Source organism: Giraffa tippelskirchi, chromosome 7 (genome assembly GCF_054371585.1).
Source record: "Giraffa tippelskirchi isolate mGirTip1 chromosome 7, T2T-mGirTip1v1.2.pri, whole genome shotgun sequence".
NCBI lineage: Eukaryota > Metazoa > Chordata > Mammalia > Artiodactyla > Giraffidae > Giraffa > Giraffa tippelskirchi.
In genome coordinates, this window is record NC_137281.1 from 56,969,514 (window position 1) to 56,989,614 (window position 20,101).

Sequence of the window (20,101 nt, forward strand, 5' to 3'; positions counted from 1 at the left end):
GGTGGCTCAGACAGTAAAGCGTCTGCCCAAAATGCAAGAGACCTGGGTTCGATCCCTGGGTTGAGAAGATCCCCTGGAGAAGGAAATGGCAACCCACTCTAGTACTCTTGCCTAGAAAATTCCATGGATGAAGGAGCCTGGTGGGCTACAGTCCATGGGGTCGCAAAGAGTTGGACACGACTGAGCGACTTCACTTTCACTTTCACTTTCAATCTTACTGTAATTCCCTGGGAACAATGATCCAGTATTCATAAATTCAAGTGACTGTGGTTACTTTATAGAGCATAACTATCATGGATAATGAAAATTTTGTGTGTGTGTGGTGTTTCTGAGAGCTTTCAAGAATACAGACACTTAGGTGTCTGAATTGTAGAATCAAAACTTCATAAAGCAAGTGCATGGGCATAGTTCAGGGTGCTTTGTGGCAACACAGGATTCACAGGGATGCAGTGACAGGTTGTTGAATTTCACTCAGAACCCACATTAAACAGAAAAAAAAATCAAAAAGTTATTTGACACCTGAATTCATATTGTTCTTTTGCAAAATTTTCCTTTTCTGTCTGTGAAGTCTTCTCACACTTACGATGTTTAATTCTTACAAATAGAGCAGGGTGTTCTCTAAAGTTTGAAAACCGTAAGTCTAAAACAGCTATCCCCAAACCTGGCTCCACAATAAGTATCAAATGGGAAGGTTTTTAAAAATATTGATTTTAATGTCTCACCCTAACCCTCCTGCCTCAGGGTGCTGCCTGGGAATCTGTACTGTGGAGAGCAGGGAATTTTGTTGATGGGATAAACATGTAAGAACCGTGAGCTATCTTAGGTTACTTTGGCACGTGGAGCAGTGCTACGGTCTGAATGTTTGTGCACCCCACCAAAATCCATATGTTGAATCATTCATCCCACATGGCACCTCTGTGAGGTCATGAGGTCAAGAGGGAGGTGTTCTCATGAATGGGATTAGTGCTCTTACAAAAGAGATCCTGCAGAATCCCTTCTATCACTATCACGTGAGGGTATAAGAAGTCTTAAATCTGGAAGAGAGCTCTCATCTGACAATGCTGGGGCCATGATCTTGGGCTTCCCATGCTCTAAAACTGTGAGAAATAAATTTCTGTTGTTTATAAGCTATCGGATCTATAGTATTCTGCTATAGCTGCCCAAACAGACTAAGACAGGCAGTATTCTCAACGATGGTAGAGCAAACTGAGGCCAGCTGTTTATGTTATATGAAACATCTCCAAAGACACATTCTATAGTAATTTTCCAAATATTTGTGGTCAAAATTTGCCACTACCCTGCAGCTTTTAGAATTACACTTTAATACAAAGGAACCATTGCTCCCATATTCAACTGCCTTCTCAATATTTCGTGAACGTGTAACAGACATTTCAAACTCAAAGTGTGTAAAACTGAGCTCATCTTTCCCCTCAAACCTCTCTGACCACATCTCAGACCATGGCCACTTAATCACTCCAGTTACCCAAGCCAAACATGTGGTGTTGTTTTTTGGTTTCTCATTCCTCACACAAATTCAATGAGAAAATCAAATCTCCGTCCACCATCTACATTGTATGATCCAGTGCAGACCACATTTCTGGCTCTTGCTTGGATTCTGAATTACTTAAACTCAGTCTCCAAACAGGCTTCCTAACTCTTATACTCCTATTATACATATACATATTACTCATATGCATGTACATATTTGGTATATACCTATATATGTGTGTGTGTGTGTGTGTGTATACCTATATATATATATATATAGGTATATATATATATATAGGTATATACCTATATATGTGTGTGTATATACACATATATAGGTATATATATATATCATACATATATATATGTATGAATATATCTTCTAAATCTTATCTACCTCTGTTCCCAGACAGGCATTTCCCAACACAGGAGCAAACATGATCCTATTAAAGACAGGTGGCATCTACCATTGCTTAAAACTCTCCAAGGTCTTCTGAACTCATTCAGGGTAAAAACCAGAGACCTGACACACTGTAAGGACCCCTGACTCTTGCTCTCCTGCCCCCACCCACTTGATTATTTCTTGCTTTCCTGTACTCCAGCCACACTGTATCTGCTGCTGTTTTCTGAACACACACACAACACTCTCTCAGGACTTAGCATTTGCTATTTCCTCTGCCCAGAAGGCTCTTTCCCTAGATATTCACTGCCAGATTTTAAGTAGTAAATCCTCCTCTACCATGCCTGCTGCTTCAATTCAATATGTCCTTTTTCTGTTTATTTTGCTCCATGAAATGCTGACCTCCTGATACAGCATTATCCAACGTAAACTTTTTGCAATGATGGAATAGGTGGCTATGCAGCAGTTAAACTGTGGCTAGTGAAACTGAGGAAATGGCTTTTAATTTAATCTTACTATAATGAATCAATTCAGATTTGTACAACTTGTTTCAAGTCGTTTAGTTATATTAATTTCAATTAAATCTAAATCTAAATAGTGGCTACTACACTGAACAGCATAGTTCATCTAGAATCCATTTGTGTTTGACGATGAAGGGATCAAGTCTTTTTAACAGTATTTACACACAATTTCACCCAGCAGGTGGCTCAGTGGATAAAAGAATTTGCCTGCAATACAAGAGACACAGGAGATGCGGGTTTAATCCCTGCATCGGGAAGATCAGGGCAACCCACTCCAGTATTCTTGTCTGGAGAATCCCATGGACAGAGGAGCCTGGCAGGCTACAGTCCATAGGGTCGCAAAGAGTCGGACACGACTGAAGTGACTGAGCACACACTGGTTGAAAAAACCATCTTTCCTTCACTGTACGTGAATGCCACCTTTGCAATGAATCAACTATCCATATATGAGTGAGTCTACTTACAGATTCTCTATCTTGTTTCATTGGTCTATTCATTTTTCCTTGTGTCAATCACACGCTGTTTTACTCAATTTATCAGCATAATATCATAATGTCTATATTATAGCTGATAGACTTGAGTCCTCCAACTTTATTCTTTAAAATTGATTTAGTTCTTCTGGCCCTTTCAAATTTGCTGGTAAAGTTTAGAGTCTGCTTGTCAAGTTTCACCAAAACAATTATGAAAGTGTTAGTCATTTAGTTGTTTCCAACTGTTTGATCCCATGGACTGTAGCCCACCAGGCTCCTCTGTCCATGGAATTCTCCACGCAAGAATGCTGGAACGGGTTGCCATTTCCTACTCCAGGGGATTTTTCCAACCCAGGGAGCAAACCCAGGTCTCCTGCAATGCAGGTGGATTCTTTACCAACTGAGGCACCAGAGAAGCCCAATTATACCAACCAACAAACACCCTGTTGAAATTTTAACTAAGGTTTGCACTCAATCAGTACCAAGTAGGGAAGATTGACATTTATATCACCATATTGAGTTTTCTAATGATGGTGATTGCAGGCATGAAATTAAAAGACGCTTACTCCTTGGAAGGAAGGTTATGACCAACCTAGATAGCATATTTAAAAGCAGAGACATTACTTTGCCAACAAAGGTCCGTCTAGTCAAGGCTATGGTTTTTCCAGTGGTCATGTATGGATGTGAGAGTTGGACAGTGAAGAAAGCTGAGCACTGCAGAATTGATGCTTTTGAACTGTGGTGTTGGAGAAGACTCTTGAGAGTCTCTTGGACTGCAAGGAGATCCAATCAATCCATCCTAAAGGCTATCAATCCTGGGTGTTCATTGGAAGGACTGATGTTGAAGCTGAAACTCCAATACTTTGGCCACCTCATGCGAAGAGTTGACTTGTTGGAAAAGACCCTAATGCTGGGTAGGATTGGGGGCAGGAGGAGAAGGGGACCACAGAGGATGAGATGGTTGGATGGCATCACTGACTTGATGGACATGGGTTTGGGTAGACTCCGGGAGTTGGTGATGGACAGAGAGGCCTGGCATGCTGCAATTCATGGGGTCGCAAAGAGTCGGACATGACTGAGCAACTGAACTGAACTGAATCAATGAAAATTTTATATTTCTCCATTTTTTTAGGATTTAATTTATCTCAAGAGTATTTTACAATTATCTGAGTAAGAGCTATGCATAACTTTCTTTAGATTTATTACCATATATTTGAGATTTTTGATGCTACTAAAAATAGAATCTTCTAAAATTTAATTTTAATTACTTATTGCTGATATACAGAAATAAAATTAACTTTTACCTTAACTAGATATCTAGCAATCATTCTGAATTTTAATGCTCTGTATATTGTTCAGAAAACTCTCAATACATAACCTGGCCATCTACAAATAATGAGAGTCATAGTTTTTCTTTTCTAGTATGTATGTCTTTCATTTCTTTCTCTTGCTTTATTGCACTGGCTAGGACCTCCAAAAACAATGGTGAACAGAGTGATAATAGCAGGCATCCTTGCATTAATGTTGGTAACAGGGATAAAATTTTCAGTACTTCACAAAAAACTGTGATATGTACTGTAGGTTTTTTTTAATGGGTCCTCTTTAACAAATAAAGGACATTTCCTTCTACTGGTAATTTACTGAGTTTTCATTTTCTTTTTATCATGAATGGATGCTGAATTGAATCAAACACATTTTCCAACACTATTAATTCCTATATAAGTTTATGTAAGTAAGGAATAAAGTTCATTCTTACCCAAATTTAAGAAAATATTTTCAAAGCTTTCACATGCATCAATCTTTTTTCTTCCATTATTATTATTTAAAATATTTTTCAGCTTTATTTATGTTGGCAAAATTGTGTATATTTAAGGTATATAATGGGATGGTTTCATATAAATACACATTGTGAAATGCTCACCATAAACAAGCTAATTAGCATTCATTACCACACTTGGTCACAATTTTTTCTCTTTTCATCCCCCTACTCCTCTCCCATTGGACAATCACCTGTTTGTTCTCTGTATCTAGGAGCCTGTTACTCTTTTGTTATGTTTGTTCATTTGTTTTCTAGATTCTACATACAAAGGAAATCATATGTATGTATCAATCTTCTCAGAGGAATAAAGTCTATCCTTTTTGGATTGGGACTTAATAAGATACATTTATCATTAGATATTCTACACAGATAGCTCATACATAGAAAATAATGACATTTTAAATCACTACCATTAAACTATTTTTTTAAAGTTTGACTTTAAGTTCTTTTACTGAAAAATATACGGTTTAATCAAGCTGCAAATTACATCAACTTCTTATTGTTTCATTTTAATTTTGTGTTTAAAGTGCTCATGCAAATTTAACTATTAAATGAAAGTTGATTAACTCACCAGTCATATTGCAATACAGAAGAAATGGTTCAAGGGGACCACTTCCATCTGCATCTATGTAGTAAAACCCTGAAGTATTTCCTTTATGCTTATAGGCTTCACATGACTGCTCGTAGATAGCTGTCAAAAAAAAAAAAGTGAAAGTGTCATCATAAGTGAAACAGTATAAAATTAATTCCTTAAATTTTAGTTTGGACACAAAATATTCCAAGTCTTGAAATTTAATATGTACATTACTGGCCAGGAGAAAAGTTAATACATAATTTAAGACAAAACTCATTTTTTAGACAAATATGGATGAAAGATTAGATAGAGAAAAGAAAGAATGGGATTGTATGTCATGGCATTTCATTTTATTACTAAAGCAATACAAGATTATTCATTTAAAATGAAAAGTTAGTTTATTTTTACATTAGGTAAAACAACAAAATAGAAAGTAGGTGTTTTAAATGCTAAGATTCTTACAAGTATAATGTGACCTCCATTTGGGATACCCATCCAAATGGATCTTTCAACAACCACTTTGGAATTTCTAATTCTAGTATCACCTTCTAAAAACCTAACATCTGAAGCACAATAATGTACTCTCCTTAAATAAGCTGCTGTTATCCAAAAATTAAGCAACAGAAAAGCTTTAAATAATGCTGCAACTAGTCGCCTTTCTCACATAAATCTATAGATAAAATCCTTTTTTTTCCCATAAAACAAGTATGATTTACAAAGCTTCTTGTGAATAATTTAAAAAGTAATTTACAAAAGAAACTTTTTTTAACACTCTGTAATGAGAATTTAAGATAATTAAAATTCAAAGCAAAAGAAATACTTATATAAGATAGGCCTTCAATTGGTCTAAATGTGTTTTGATCCATAATTGGATATTTTTAATTTTACAATTATATATTTGCCATGTACAAGGTTTGATATTAGCAACTCTATATGATGCACTCATTTCACTGAACACTTGGCCAATTGTAATGGTGATTTCCGTCGAGCTTTTAATTTTGTGGAATGAGAAATAAATCATCCCCTGAATGTCCTTCCTTGATCTAGTCTAAATTTTTCAAAACTATGTTAATGAGTTTTTAGACAATATGAAATACTGTAACTAATTTTTTTTAGTGTAACAGATTTCAGACAAACATACAAATTTACTTCTCTACTCCTCCACAATTCCTTGGTTCTATTTTGCTCCTATTGTATATTACATAGGGAAAGATATAAGATGGATTGCTTTCTAGGCACATCTGTATTTTATGCAGTGAAATGGGCATGTGAAAGGGTTAACATATATTTCTATATGCTCATACATGTGTTGACAAATTGCTTGAAAGAGGTTAGGATACACACATACCTTTGCCATGAGGGCTGGCATTAGAAATGACATACAATTGTGTGAGTACTTTTGCTTTATGTGTATGACTTCACTTTTTAACATGACTGTTTAAAATATTATTTTCTAGTAAAATCTTTTAAAAGACTCCATTGCTGACCCGCCGTCTACTCAAGCTAATGATGGTGATGACTTCATTATAGCCAGGTTTGTTATCTTGGCCCTGTTTCTCAGAATGGTTTTTGGCAAAAAATTTTGACTCCTACCTGCTCAAGAACCTAATAAATGAATTCAACGATTGGATCAAGTTGTGGGCTACCGATGAAAATAGTTATTTATCATCTAATTTCTTTTAGCTCAGAGATGTTTGTGCTAATATTTAGATTCAGTCACAGCTAACAGTTGAAAATAAACAGTTGGTTAAAACACATTCAATTAGCTTTGTGTTTTGAATTAGTTGCTGTAATTGGGACGATGGCGGGTATGAAAAATTAAAATACACCGTCATTCTGCTACTGGTGATCCAGGGTAAGAAAGATGGCCTGGTTTTCGCGACAGCAGAGTGTCCCTTCTGATCTTACAAGGCGTTCCAGTCCACACAAGTTGATTGTGGAGGCGTGAGGGTGAGCCCAGGAGCTCCCCACCCCGACTCATGCCCTCTCCAGCTCTGAGTCAGGACTTCTGAGGGTCCCTCGTGGGGCCTCCGAGACTGGGAGCCCGGAGCTCCAATCTCAGCTCTGGCAGGAGTACAAAGCAGTTCACAATGACGAAACGGAAGACAGGAGCCTGAGGACTCCACCTAAGGCCCTCGCCTGAAGTCACGGCTGCATGTCAGAGGACTAGGAGTTAAGCTGCTCACAAAGTCAGCAGTAATGTGAAAAAAATGAGAAGGAAAAAAAATGGGCATTTGTGCTGAGCAAGTGGACAAGAAAATGACATGAGTCTTAACACCACACACAAATTTTCACCAGAAAAGAATGCACAGCTTCTAAAACAGGGAAAGAAGATGGGTTGTGGTCCCAGGCTCTGGAATATAATTACAAATGTCCACATTCTCACTGTGCCTCAACTATTTCAGGAGCTTCGGGCAAGGTGATTAATCTCTCTCTGCTACATAGTGAGCTATGGTCATCATCAGAAGTAACTGAGCTGGGACATACAAAATACTAGAGCAGTACCTGGCATTTAGAACATACTCAAAGAAACTAACTATTATGATTAATATCATTTCTACCATCCTTATCCTCACCATCCTTATTAATGGAGTTGCAAGAGAATTTAAGGGCTTCCCAAGTGGCTCAGTGGTAAAGAATCCACCTGCCAATACAGGAGAAGTGGGTTTGATCCCTGGGTCGGGAAGATCCACTGGAGAAGGGAATGGCAACCCACTCTAGTGCTCTTGCCTGGGAAATCCCATGGACAGAGGAGCCTGGAAGGCTACAGTCCATGGGGTTGCAAAGTGTTGGAGGTGACTGAGTGACTAAGAGAATTTAGGGATTACCTATTTGGCACTGTAGTTTGTGTTTATCCTTTGCTACCTTTTTTTCCTATATGTATTTTCTCCTTGTTGGCTCTCCTACTCTTTTCTGTCTTATGTGCTTCTATAAGCTACCTTGACTACTTTATGAAAAGAAGTGGATTAAAAATAAACTAGAAATCAACGAAACACTAAGGTTCAGGGTTGTACGCACATGGACATATAAACACATACACAACAAAGAAAAGGAGATGAACAAGGGAATCGGGACAGAGGCAATAACAGGCAGGTGTGTTTGGCTTACAGTTGTGGCACGTTGCTCCGCTGTACCCAGTGTTTGCACAGTTGCAATGAAAGGTGTCCCAGGACTGGGAGCACTCACCGCCGTGTTCACAATAGTTAGGCAAACACCTAAAAGGAGGCACAGATACAGTTACTACTATTCACCGTGAAACATCACAAAATACTGATACATTATACATGATCATGTGAAAGAAGAATGTTAACAGTAATCTAAAGAGTAAATAGAGCATTACTAATGGTCATCCCATGCCTCTCAGGTGGTACAGGGGTAATGAATCCACCTGCCAATGCAGGAGCCACAGGAGGCGCAGGTTTGATCCCTGGGTCAGGAAGATCCCCTGGAGAAGGAAATGGCAACCGGCTCCAGTATTCTTGCCTGGAGAATTCCCTGGACAGGGAAGCCTGGCAGGCTATAGTCCCTGGGGTCGCAAAGAGTCGGGCACAACTGAGCACACACAATGCTCATTCCATCTGTCATTATGGGATCTTAATCGCAGAACTCTAAGTTCATCAGATTTCAACCAATTCTCAGGTAGCTGTGACTGTTAATTTTCAACATGTCCTATCATATCATAGCCCTCTCTTTTCCCTAAGCGACGCAACAGTGATTTAACATGTTGCCAGAAACATCAATAGTTTACACAAAATAACATTTAATCATACTGATTTACTACCCTGAACATTTAAAGGAAGAGGGAAGGAAAGAAGGAAGTGGGGCGGAGGGACATCTCTATTCCCTGGTGTACACACCAAGGAACACTGAGGATTTACAGTGGGTCCAGTGGATCAGGGTGCGTCAGGGTGTTGAATCAACATCACAGGCGCTCCCAGGATATTTTACATTTTGAAGAGAAATAAGGCAGACTCAACATCTGTCAAGCACTGCGCCACTTTCTAGCCTGAGGTACTTAAATTTCCACATTAGATAGTAATAGGTTCCTTTTAATCATGTCTTATCTTTGAGAAGCTGGCTGTTCAGTAGTTGACACAAAGTAATGCCATGTGAAATCATGTTGCAAAAAGGTAAGGGCAGCAGTGTTTCATGTGATTCCAAGTTTTGAAAGGTTGTACACTATGTTAAAAATAAAGTTAAAATTTCTCTAACTTTATATATATATATAAGTGTATATATATATATATACATATATATATATATATAAGTAATAAATGTATAAATTACTTTTTCAAAAGGTTTCTAAATTGCTAGGACATAAACACCTGTAAAGTTGCCTGGAACCAAGTGACTGTTTAAATGAAAGTGTGAGTTGTCCCTTTTGACTTAGAGCACTGAAAAAAACCACTGAAATGCATAAGGCACCATGGACAAAAAAAGTTAAAGAGCTTCTGGTATCAACTCAAATCACCCTGATCAAATAACTGACGCTTTTTAGAATTTAAATAGAAAGTTATAATGAGACCAAGGAAGGCTTGAAATGCTCTCATTCACCCCAGAATAAAAAATAAATTACAAAACCTGTCAAGAACATATTCTTGATGAAGTTTCTGCCATCTCCTTTTTAAAAACTAAGATTGGGAACTTCATGTTTGCTTACAGGATTTTCCCAATTTTAACATGACCATCACTCATAGTGTGGATGACTGAACCTTCCTGCTGGTCCCTGGTGGCTATTACCCACTGAGGGTGAGCTCCCTGCTTCTGTGAGAGCCAGCCCAGGGTGCCTTGCTATAGGCCTTCCTCCAAATCAGGATTAATGATCCCAAGCTGGTGTGGCTGGAACTATGGAGATGGTCACTGTTATTCCCCACATTAAGCCAACGGAGGTTTATCATCTCAATTCTCCCTTACATATTATCTTTCATTATAGAAAGAACCACTTTATCTACAAATTGAGTTAAGTAAGCACATATTGATAGAGAGGAAATGATGTCCTAATACATTACTAAGTTGGATCATAATGATTGTTTTCTACATATAACATAGTATCTACCAGTGTTCAAAACAGGATCAACAGACAATGATACAGTAAATGGTCTTCAGATATAACAGATGTGTGTTTATGTTAACAAAATGTTTCATACAAATAAAAAGTTATTTTTAGAACTCAGAATTGATGTATTTGCTCAAAATATATACTGAACATGACTTTATGCTGGGTTAAGTTTGTCACATTGCTTTATTTTTTTTTTAAACTGGAATAGCCATGACATTTCATTGAACTCAATAATTAAAAATAAATGCCTTGATGAGTGGCAAGATTATTTGGCTACAGTTGCCCATGCTTAAAAACACTTTTAAAGTATTAACTATCAACTACTATACTAAAAGTAATGTTGTCTACAATGAACTCCCAAATCTTGCCCTGTCATGCCCTGCACTGGAATTCCTATTGAAACTACCGGATCATCCTTATACCCTCATCAATACGATGGCTCCAAAACTTTTCCACCAGGGAGTTTCCTCTTCATTTTCCCTGCAGAGGAGATGGTCATGTGTTCTTAAAGGTACACATTAGGACCATAGCAACCAATTAAGTTCCTGTGTCCCTGTAATATTATTCAGCTGTCAGGGAAGCAAAATCCAGTCTGACAACTAACCATGTAGCTCTCTGGTTTACTGGCCCCTGATGGTCTATATGACTGTTAGGGTATCCTAAGTGATTGGGTTTAATCATATTTTTGGTACATTTATATGCCCTTAAAATTACAGCAGCATCACCATCATCTTTTGGGAACTGGTAGCTATTTGTACATATAAATAATATGGTCATGTCTTCTACCTAAATTTTATCACTGGAAATAAGAAGCATAAAACTAAAAGCATATTTTATTTCTAATGTAAGCATTATCTATTTCCTGTGGAACAGATGATGGTGAGAAAAAGGAGAGAAAATGTTTATCTACTAATTTCAACATGCTGCCAAAAGTCTGAAAACGGACAAGTCAACATAAAGAAGGGAGACTGCCCCTACCTGTCTGTGATTCCACAGGAGTCTATCTGAAGGTCGCTGAAGTTCCCAAGGGCCCCCTGCTGAACTGAAATCAGATCTACCACCTCATGATGGATGGAGATGAGTCTCATGCATCCCTGGAACCCACCAAGTGGACTTTTACATTTGGATCCAAAGCTGCTGTCAGGACAACCTGATAAAAACAAAACCAAAGTTGGTCAGGATACATCATAGTGAACCCGGACTCAGTATCTTCACTAAAATAGTTTTTTTTTTTAAAAAAATAGGCATTTGATTATTAAATTAAAACAGAGAGGAAAGCCCATTGCAGTCATTATTCATTGGATCTAAATTACAAAGCACAATTCATACAAAGCGCTTCTCTTTATTATGATACCACAGGATTCACAGGGAATGACTACTGTTTCAATAATTATGTGCAAGTATACTGACTTGATCCCAGTTTTAGAAATACACAAATCAGCTCCAGGATGCTCACGTATCAGCTAGCAGTGTTAAATTATGCATAACTTAAACCCAGGGACTTAAGTCTTTGGGGATGCAAGAAAAAGGAGCTTAAAGGATGAAAATGTGCACTGCAGATAAGAAAAGATAAATCAGTAATGGTGAAACACCTTTCTGTTGAAGGCTATTTGGAAAAGGAGTTACAATGACTTGGAATAAAATTGCAACTATTTATTTAATTAAATACTTTTCATTTGCATGTAAGAGCCACATATACTTGCATTTTAATAAATCATAATGGCTTAATGTCAAAAACATTTCACTGTTTGACTTTATTTATTCTCTGCTGCAAAAAAAAAAGCTCCACTTACACTGATTTCTTCCTAACATTTATCTAAGACCTGTTTCTAGTTATTTAAATAATAAAGAACTATAATATTAACTATTATTGTCTGTGGTTTAATGATGTTCTAACTATTTCTCTATCCAAGTGAAATAAACAATTTTATGGATGAACACATATATTATACTTATGTATTTTTCATTAATCTTTCTTTGCCGTTATGGTTGTCAACCACCATTACAATTTCAAAGAATAAGAAATGAATCAGCAACTTGCTAATTCCTGTACAATCCATGCTAGTTTTCTACCTGGGAGTTTCCATTATAATTAAATATTTTGACTGCGGATATTTCTCCTTAATGCTTTGTTTTCCTAACAAAATACATTTAACCTGGCAGAGGAAAGGCCAGGATTCATATTTAAACTGTTATCAGGCACAGTGAAATATTATACTTTAAGTAACGGAGATGCTGAAATTTAAAATTTAGTATAGCAAGAAAAGGTGATGAAACCTTCGTGAGCATTTATATTGTACATGGTTCTATACTCAACATCAGTGCTTAAAATCCTCCTATGGTACAGGATACAGTTACCATAATCTGGATGTGCTTTCTAGATGAGTTATTAACCAATTAAGAATGTTAACATAAAAACTGAGAGGATAATAGTTCAATAATATTTGGGGGCAACTACAATATGCCAGGAATATAAACAGCTCTGCTAATCTCCTTTTCTCCAGGTGGTATTTCCTGACACATTTCAAACTATTTCATAATAAAACAAATGGTGCGGTATGCCTCTAGGGGACAAAACTAAGCAAACTCACCATCACAAGGAGAGGTCATGGAATGTTGCAGAGGGCACAGAGGTCATATTAAAAGGCCCTTCACATTCCTGGCTACACTGTTTAATAAGCAAGAGATTCGCAAGAACAAAGAAGGGTTCACCCCAGGTTAGCCTCATTAGCCTGTGATAACAAACATCCACAGGTTAATATAATGCAACGGCAGAGAGAGGCTCAGCACTGAACCGGTTTGAGATGTAAGTCCTAAAATATGAACATTTCTAGGGAATACTTCATGCTGAATTAATGGATGGATCCATTACCAGAAGCAGGCAGCATGTTAAGCACCTCTGAGGATGGCAGATACATTATCACTGCATGTACCAGAAGTGAGATGCCGGTTTGACTTCATGGTGGTGTAGCCCCTTCACTAGACAGAGAGTGTCTGATTTATACAAGTGGGAGTGTGAGAATTCTGCACACAGTCTAGTGTTTCTAGTTTGTGCTTCACAGTGTTACTCCATCGCACAGAGATGGCATAAGGGAATTCCCAGAAGTTAGACTTTCCTCCATTTAAATCTGGAGGACCCAGATTTAAAATTTATGGTTTATAAATAAAAGATAAAAGCTGATCTCAGTAATTTTTTGGAAAGCATACATTTGAGGAAGGAGAAAAAGTAAACAGTGGTGGGCAGAGCGTGGTATTAGGCATGGTGTACGCAGAGCACCGTGAGCCCCGAGCAGCCCGCTCTCCCAATTGTCACTTTCAAACCTGACACAGAAAACAGATCCAACCAAGGCTGGTGGGACAGACTGCCCTTTGCACAGTGGCACTGAAGCCAGGTTACAGGTTAGACTGACTGCTGATAATGGGGAATTTGCAGTTGAATTTAGAGAGAAACAAGGACGAATGGATTGGAAGTGTCTCAGAACATGGGATATTTATTTACTTGAAGACAAACTGGTTACCTAAGAAAACTCTTCCATCTAGATAAAACAGACCCCAGGAATAAAGGGGACTCTTGTCCACACAGGAGAGGTTTCCTAAGGTAGCCAACTGTCAAGTTAGCTCTTGGGGTGGGAAGTGGAGAGGCTGTTCCCAGGCCTGCAGGTGTTCATATTAAAACCAGGGAGAGCTGGTCACCCCCACTGCCAGTTCCACTCAGGCAATGAGGGTCCCTGAACCAGTCTGCCCTCTAGGGGCCCCTGTTCTAACCTTCCTCCAGCCATGATTCTGCCCACAGCACTGGGAGGCCTCACAGGGTCAGGTGATGGGCCCATGTGGAAACTTCTCCCCTCCAGCCCACTCCCAGAACCCAGAATTCTCACCCCAAAGACCTACTTGGGTTTCCAGGAGGAGGCACTCCTCCTCCACCAGGTCCTGAAGGAACGAGGCCCGGGGGAAGAGGCAGAACCGTGGCAGCAGGAGGCCCCCTGCTTTTCTCTGGACCCGTGCTCCCAGCCCTGGAAATGTTAGGGTGCCCTGGGTTTCACAGGGTATATATTAACTGATGAGTAGAATCTCATGCCAGGATCGAACATACTCTAGTACTCAAGGACACCAGTTGAGAAGATGATTGAATAAACAGAGATAGTGCCTAAGTAAACTTAAGACTGGTTATTTAAATAAAAGCCCTAAAGTTGAAATTTTATTATGGAAGTTCCCATGGTATATTGTTTAGGGACTTAGGAACACTGTAATACATGAAGGGAGGGATAAAATCCCCATTCAATGGGGAAGATGAAGAGATGCAATGATGGAGGGACAAATGGATGTTGGTAATGTTATCTTTCTTAAGCTTGGAAATGCATGTGCAGATGTGTATTTTTAAAAAATAATAATTCATATTCTTTAAATTGTGTATATGATGTAAGATGTGAACAAGATGAGGTAACTGGGTAAGAGGTATGTGGCAACTCCCCTGTGTATCTTTGCAACTCTCTGGTAAATCTAAAACATACCAAAATCATAAGTTCATGTAATTAAAATGGTGTGTATCATATGTATCATAATAGAAGCAAGCAAAATTAGAGTGTACATGTGATATATTTTGTTATAAAGTATGACAGTGTGAATAACAGTCAAAATTTTCTACAAAATAAAAGGTAGGCATCATTAAATCTGAATATGAAGGGTGTAAAATAATTTAAGAATGATGATTCTATTTTCATGACTTAAACTTCTATGTACTCTATTATTTTTATCATCTTTTTTGCATCATTTAACAAAATGCTTGGGTTTTTTTCTTATCTCTTTTGGTGTTTCTCAATCTTCTCTTGATTAAAGTAGTTCTATACAGATCTTCCTTGACTTACAGTGTGGCTGCATCTTGATAAACCCAATGTAAGTTGAAAATACCCTAAGTCAAAACTATGTTTAATACACCCAACCTACCAAACATCATAGCTTAGCTTAGCCTCCCTTAAACGTGCTCAGGACACTTACATTAGTCAATAGTTGGGCAAAATCTACTTTCTAATGAAGTGTTAAATATTCCCCACAACTTATTGAATACTGTACTGAAAGTGAACACAGAGTGGTTTTATGAGAACTAATGGTTTAAGAGTATCTGCTGTTTACCCTTGTGATTGTGTGGGAGTCTGGTGTGGCTCACTGCCACTGCCCAGCATCGTGAGAGGATATTAACATTATCCTACATGTCGCAAGTCTGAGAAAAGAAAAAAATTCAAAGTATGGTTTCTAATGAATGTGTATTTCTTCACACCATTGTAAAGCTGAAAAATCCTAACTCAGGAACTGTTTGTATATCTTACCACCTATTAAAGGACCACATTGCTATAGGTTGCCATAAACTCAATCATATATTCCATAATGTTTTATAAACAACTTAGTTTATAAAATGAATTTATAAATGAACAAATCTTCATAAAGGAAGAAATTCTATCTTTCAATATTTTTGGCATTGTGCTGCCTTTTATAGCAAAGGATTATGAAGGGTTTTTTTTTTGGTTTGTTTGTTCGCTCTTAATATAAGATGCATGATTCATGGTCTGTGTACTTACTGTCAATTCTTGGAAAGGAATTTGTATATTACTGATGAATAATGAAGCCTGGGCTTTCAACCAACTTCAAAGGTGATTCCAGACAGAAGTCATGATTACAATTCAAAATAGCAAAAAGAAGGAACACCGTAAGCTATGCTGAGGATTTCTGCACCTTTGCCTTTCTGTGCATGCTACTCTGTGCTCAGCTGTGTCCGACTCTTTGGAACCCTTTGGACTGTAGCCCACCAGTCCATGGGATTGGATTCTCTGTCCCTGGGATTTCTTTTGGCAAGAATAGTGGTGTAGGTTGCCATTTCCTCCCCACAGGTGATCTTCCTGACCCAGGAATGGAACCTGCATCTCCTGAGAACCCGCCTTGCAGATTCTTTACCAGCTGAGCCATCAGGGAAGCCTTGCCTTTCTAATTAATGTCAAATATTGTCTTATTTTAATTTTCCAGTGATAGAGATTCATTTCCACTCCCAAAGGTTGCTTTTTGAAGCTTTTAGTTTAATCAAACATCCACTAGGCAAGTAAACACTTTTTGTTCTTTAAGAGAGAGGTTCTGGAGTTGAAGGCTGGTGCCCTAATCCTATCAAATGTATCAGTGCATTATAACTTAGCAATGATAAGCTGTGGCTAATTAACTTAGATTATTTGTCCATTGGCATAATACTGACCTGCACTGAGCAGTAGAAAAGCAATAAGGATGCTCTAGAAAAGCTAAGAGGCATGAACAGGAAAACACCGTAATGAAATGAGCCCATAAAATCTGAAAAAGATACACATGTAAGGCCCATTCAACATTAGGAAAACAACAAAATTTAAAAGTAAGAACTGAAGAGCATGGACTACTTGCAAGCAATCTCATTATAGAAATCATAAGCATAAGTCAGTCCACCTCAAAGAAATACATTTTATGTCATGATTTATCATCATGATCCACTCAACATTTCCATCTTCAAAGAAAGTGAAAAATGATTCCATAATATTGACATTGGTTAAAACATGATGACTTCAAGATACAGGGGTAGTAACTGTGAACATGACTCAACTTCCCATATGGAGTGACTGCTTCTCTTACCTCCAAAATAATAGGTGCCCCCTGAATAAATTTGCTCAGGGCCCTGGGAGGGGGATGCAGAAGCCACTTGGCCATCAACCACCACACTCAGGTAATTCCTTTTGGCAGATAAGGAGACGAAATGCCACTGTCCATCATTTAATCCAACACCTGGGGGAGACAGAATCAGTTAAGAGATATCTCTTAACAGCAAACACTGCAAGCAGTCGGTTAGAAATGGCAATGTATACACCACTCAGTCAAGTACAGCACTCTAACAACTCTTAAAAAAGAAAACAAGAAGTAAGAGAGGGGAGGGGAATTGGTGGACAATCAGCACCCTCTACATGGAAATTGTTGTTGTTAGCCGTTCAGTTGTATCCGACTCTTTGCGACTACAGCACGCCAAGCTTCCCTGTCCTTCACCATCTCCTGGAGTTTGCTCAAATTCATGTCCACTGAGTCAATGATGCCAGTCAACCATCTCATCCTCTGTCATTCCCTTCTCCTCCTGCCTTCAATCTGCCCCAGCATCAGGGTCTGTTCTAATGAGTCGGCTCTTTGCATCAGGTGGTCAAAGTATTGGAGCTTCAGCTTCAGTATCAGTCCTTCCAATGAATATTCAGGATTTATTTCCTTAAGGATTGACTGGTTGGATCTCCTTGCAGTGCAAGGGATTCTCAAGAGTCTTCTCCAAAACCACAGTTCAAAAGCATCAATTCTTCAGCAATCAGCTTTCTTTATGGTCCACATCCATACATGATTACTGGAAAAACCATAGCTTTGACTAGACAGACCTTGGTTGGCAAAGTAATGTCTCTGCTTTTTAATATGTTGTCTAGGTTTGCCATAGCTTTTCTTCCAAGAAGCAAGCATCTTTTAATTTCAAGGCTGCAGTCACCATCTGCAGTGATTTTGGAGCTCAAGGAAATAAAGTCTCTCACCGTTTCTGTTGTTTCCCCATCTATTTGCCGTGAAGTGATGGGACCAGATACCATGATCTTGGTTTTTTGAATGCTGAGTTTTAAGCCAGCTTTTTCACTCTCCTCTTTCACTTTCACCAAGAAGAGGCTCTTTAGTTCCTCTTCACTTTCTTCCATAAGAGTGGTATCATCTGCATATCTGAGGTTATTGAAATAACTGGAATATTGAAATACATGGAAATAGTCCATGATTATCTTCATGTCTTGGGGCATCAATAGAGAAAACAAAATTCTAACTCAACTTTGGACAGTCCTGAATGGTGAAAATCTTTCAATTATTTGGTATGGTCTAATTTTCAGCTTTCATCATGTAATTTACCTTTTAAAAGGAGTGGCTTGGGAAGAGCACAGATATTTTCCAAAATTCTAAGTTACACCTAATAAAATGATTTAATTGCTCTTTTACACTTTGGTGTAGTCATCTTTTATGAGTCTAGAATGTTCAGCAAAGTATATCGTCAATCATTATAGAAATATTTGAAGAGGTTATAATGAATGCTGAAAGTGTACTGGTATAATGGAAAATCAAAAAATAAAGCAGTGTGTAAAACCATATTCATAAAGCTGATCATAATTTACTGATTTTGTATTTGCAAATTCAACTACTTGCCATAATATATCAGTATCCTCCAAATCAATACTCGGGGCGCTTTTGGGGTCAGTCACAGAAATACACAGACCAGAGAAAAATTCGAGTTGACTGACATGCAAGCTTCCATCTGAGGCCAAGCAAGGCAGAGCTTCTTGCTTCAGCTCTCCTATGTAAACCTGTCTCACATTTTTGTGCTTTCTGTTAGTGACTTAGCTGTTTAAAAGGCCCCCTCACACCATGATGAAGTGTTGTCTAGTGTTGTGAAGTGCAAGAAGACAATGATTTGCCTTACAGAGAAAAATACATGTGATAGGTAAGCTTCTTTCAGACATGAGTTAATGTTGGCCAGAGTTCAATGCTGGTAATTTACAATAAATATTAAAGAAGGTGTCTTCAAATACAATCATACATACGAGGTTGTGTCGACTGGTGAACCAAAATGTTGTCACTAAAGGCTCGCAAGAACCTAATCCTGTATTTCCCCTGGAAACAATGGTTTAGTATTTATTAATTCCATGTCCACAACAACTTCATAGGATGTAACTTCTGCAAGTAATGGGAATTAACTCCATAAATACAATTCTAATTATATTCCTGATTTTCTATAAATATGGGAAAATGCTGAAAGGAAATGCACACAAACAGTAATTTTCACATACAAGAAAATCGTGGTTGTTTTTATTCCTAGCTGTAATTTTTCTGTATTTTCCAAGTTTATATACGTAATAAAAATTGCTACAGTAAAAAATCAAAGTTTCCTTATCACCTACAAAAACAGTATCTAGACCCTCCTAAGGTGGTCCCTGTGTCATGAATCAAGGAGGCTGTGCAGCCTTTTCCTCTTAAAGGGAATTAAGTCTATAGGGTTCTGTTCTGAATACTCAGCAAACTGGTGAAATCTAAGTCTCTCTGTTGTATATAAATTGGTAAGGTTTATATCCACCAAATATTCAACTCTGTATGATTTTTCAGATCAAATTACTAAATAAAAATATAAGTACTCTATTAAACCTAAAAGTCATGGGCCTCTTTCCTGATATGTTGCGCAATTTCTTTATTTCCCCAATTATTTCCGACCACAAGCTTTCAGACAGAAAATGCATGGAAGCTGCTTTAGATGATGAAGCTCTTTGCCCTGGACTCATTTAGCATAACACAAACTCCACCTTGGGCACCAAAGCTTACTTTTACATTATACCCATGAACCAAAAAAAGATTTCCAAAGACCCAACTTTGATTTGGTTTGTGAAAGATAGTGAGAAAGACCTAAAAACTGAAAAATGAAGGATGTAGGCTAGATAATTTTGGACATATTTTCTAAGAGTGGGCTCTGAAATAGAAGGCTTTATAGAGTTATATAATCCCTGACGGTATGAGATTGGACTAAAATAAATCAAATGTCCCAAATTTGTCATCTTGTGCTTCCTTTAAGAGGATGCATTTAGAGTGAAAATCCTTGTACTGAGTTTTACGTCACACAGATAAAAACTTCCCACCTTCCTCACTCTGCCATGGGTTTCCCACCATCTTTTTCTCAAAGCTCGGATGTGCCTGGATACATGACTTGGCTTCTGTTT

The 20,101-nt window shown here is 37.9% G+C and overlaps 1 protein-coding gene across 11 annotated transcripts in view; it reads right to left on the reverse strand.

Annotated features, from left to right (window-relative positions):
• Positions 1-20,101, reverse strand: part of CNTNAP4 (contactin associated protein family member 4) — a 269,244-nt gene that overhangs the window by 77,882 nt on the left and 171,261 nt on the right. For 10 of the 11 annotated variants that reach the window (XM_081508573.1, XM_081508581.1, XM_081508575.1 and 7 more), the window contains 4 exons: positions 16,971-17,120; positions 11,310-11,481; positions 8,381-8,487; positions 5,270-5,389 (listed from right to left, as the gene is read on the reverse strand). In XM_081508573.1, the coding sequence (XP_081364699.1) occupies positions 5,270-5,389; positions 8,381-8,487; positions 11,310-11,481; positions 16,971-17,120 (549 nt within the window). The remainder of the gene's footprint in view (positions 1-5,269; positions 5,390-8,380; positions 8,488-11,309; positions 11,482-16,970; positions 17,121-20,101) is intronic. The other variant, XM_081508577.1, reaches the window with a different exon arrangement.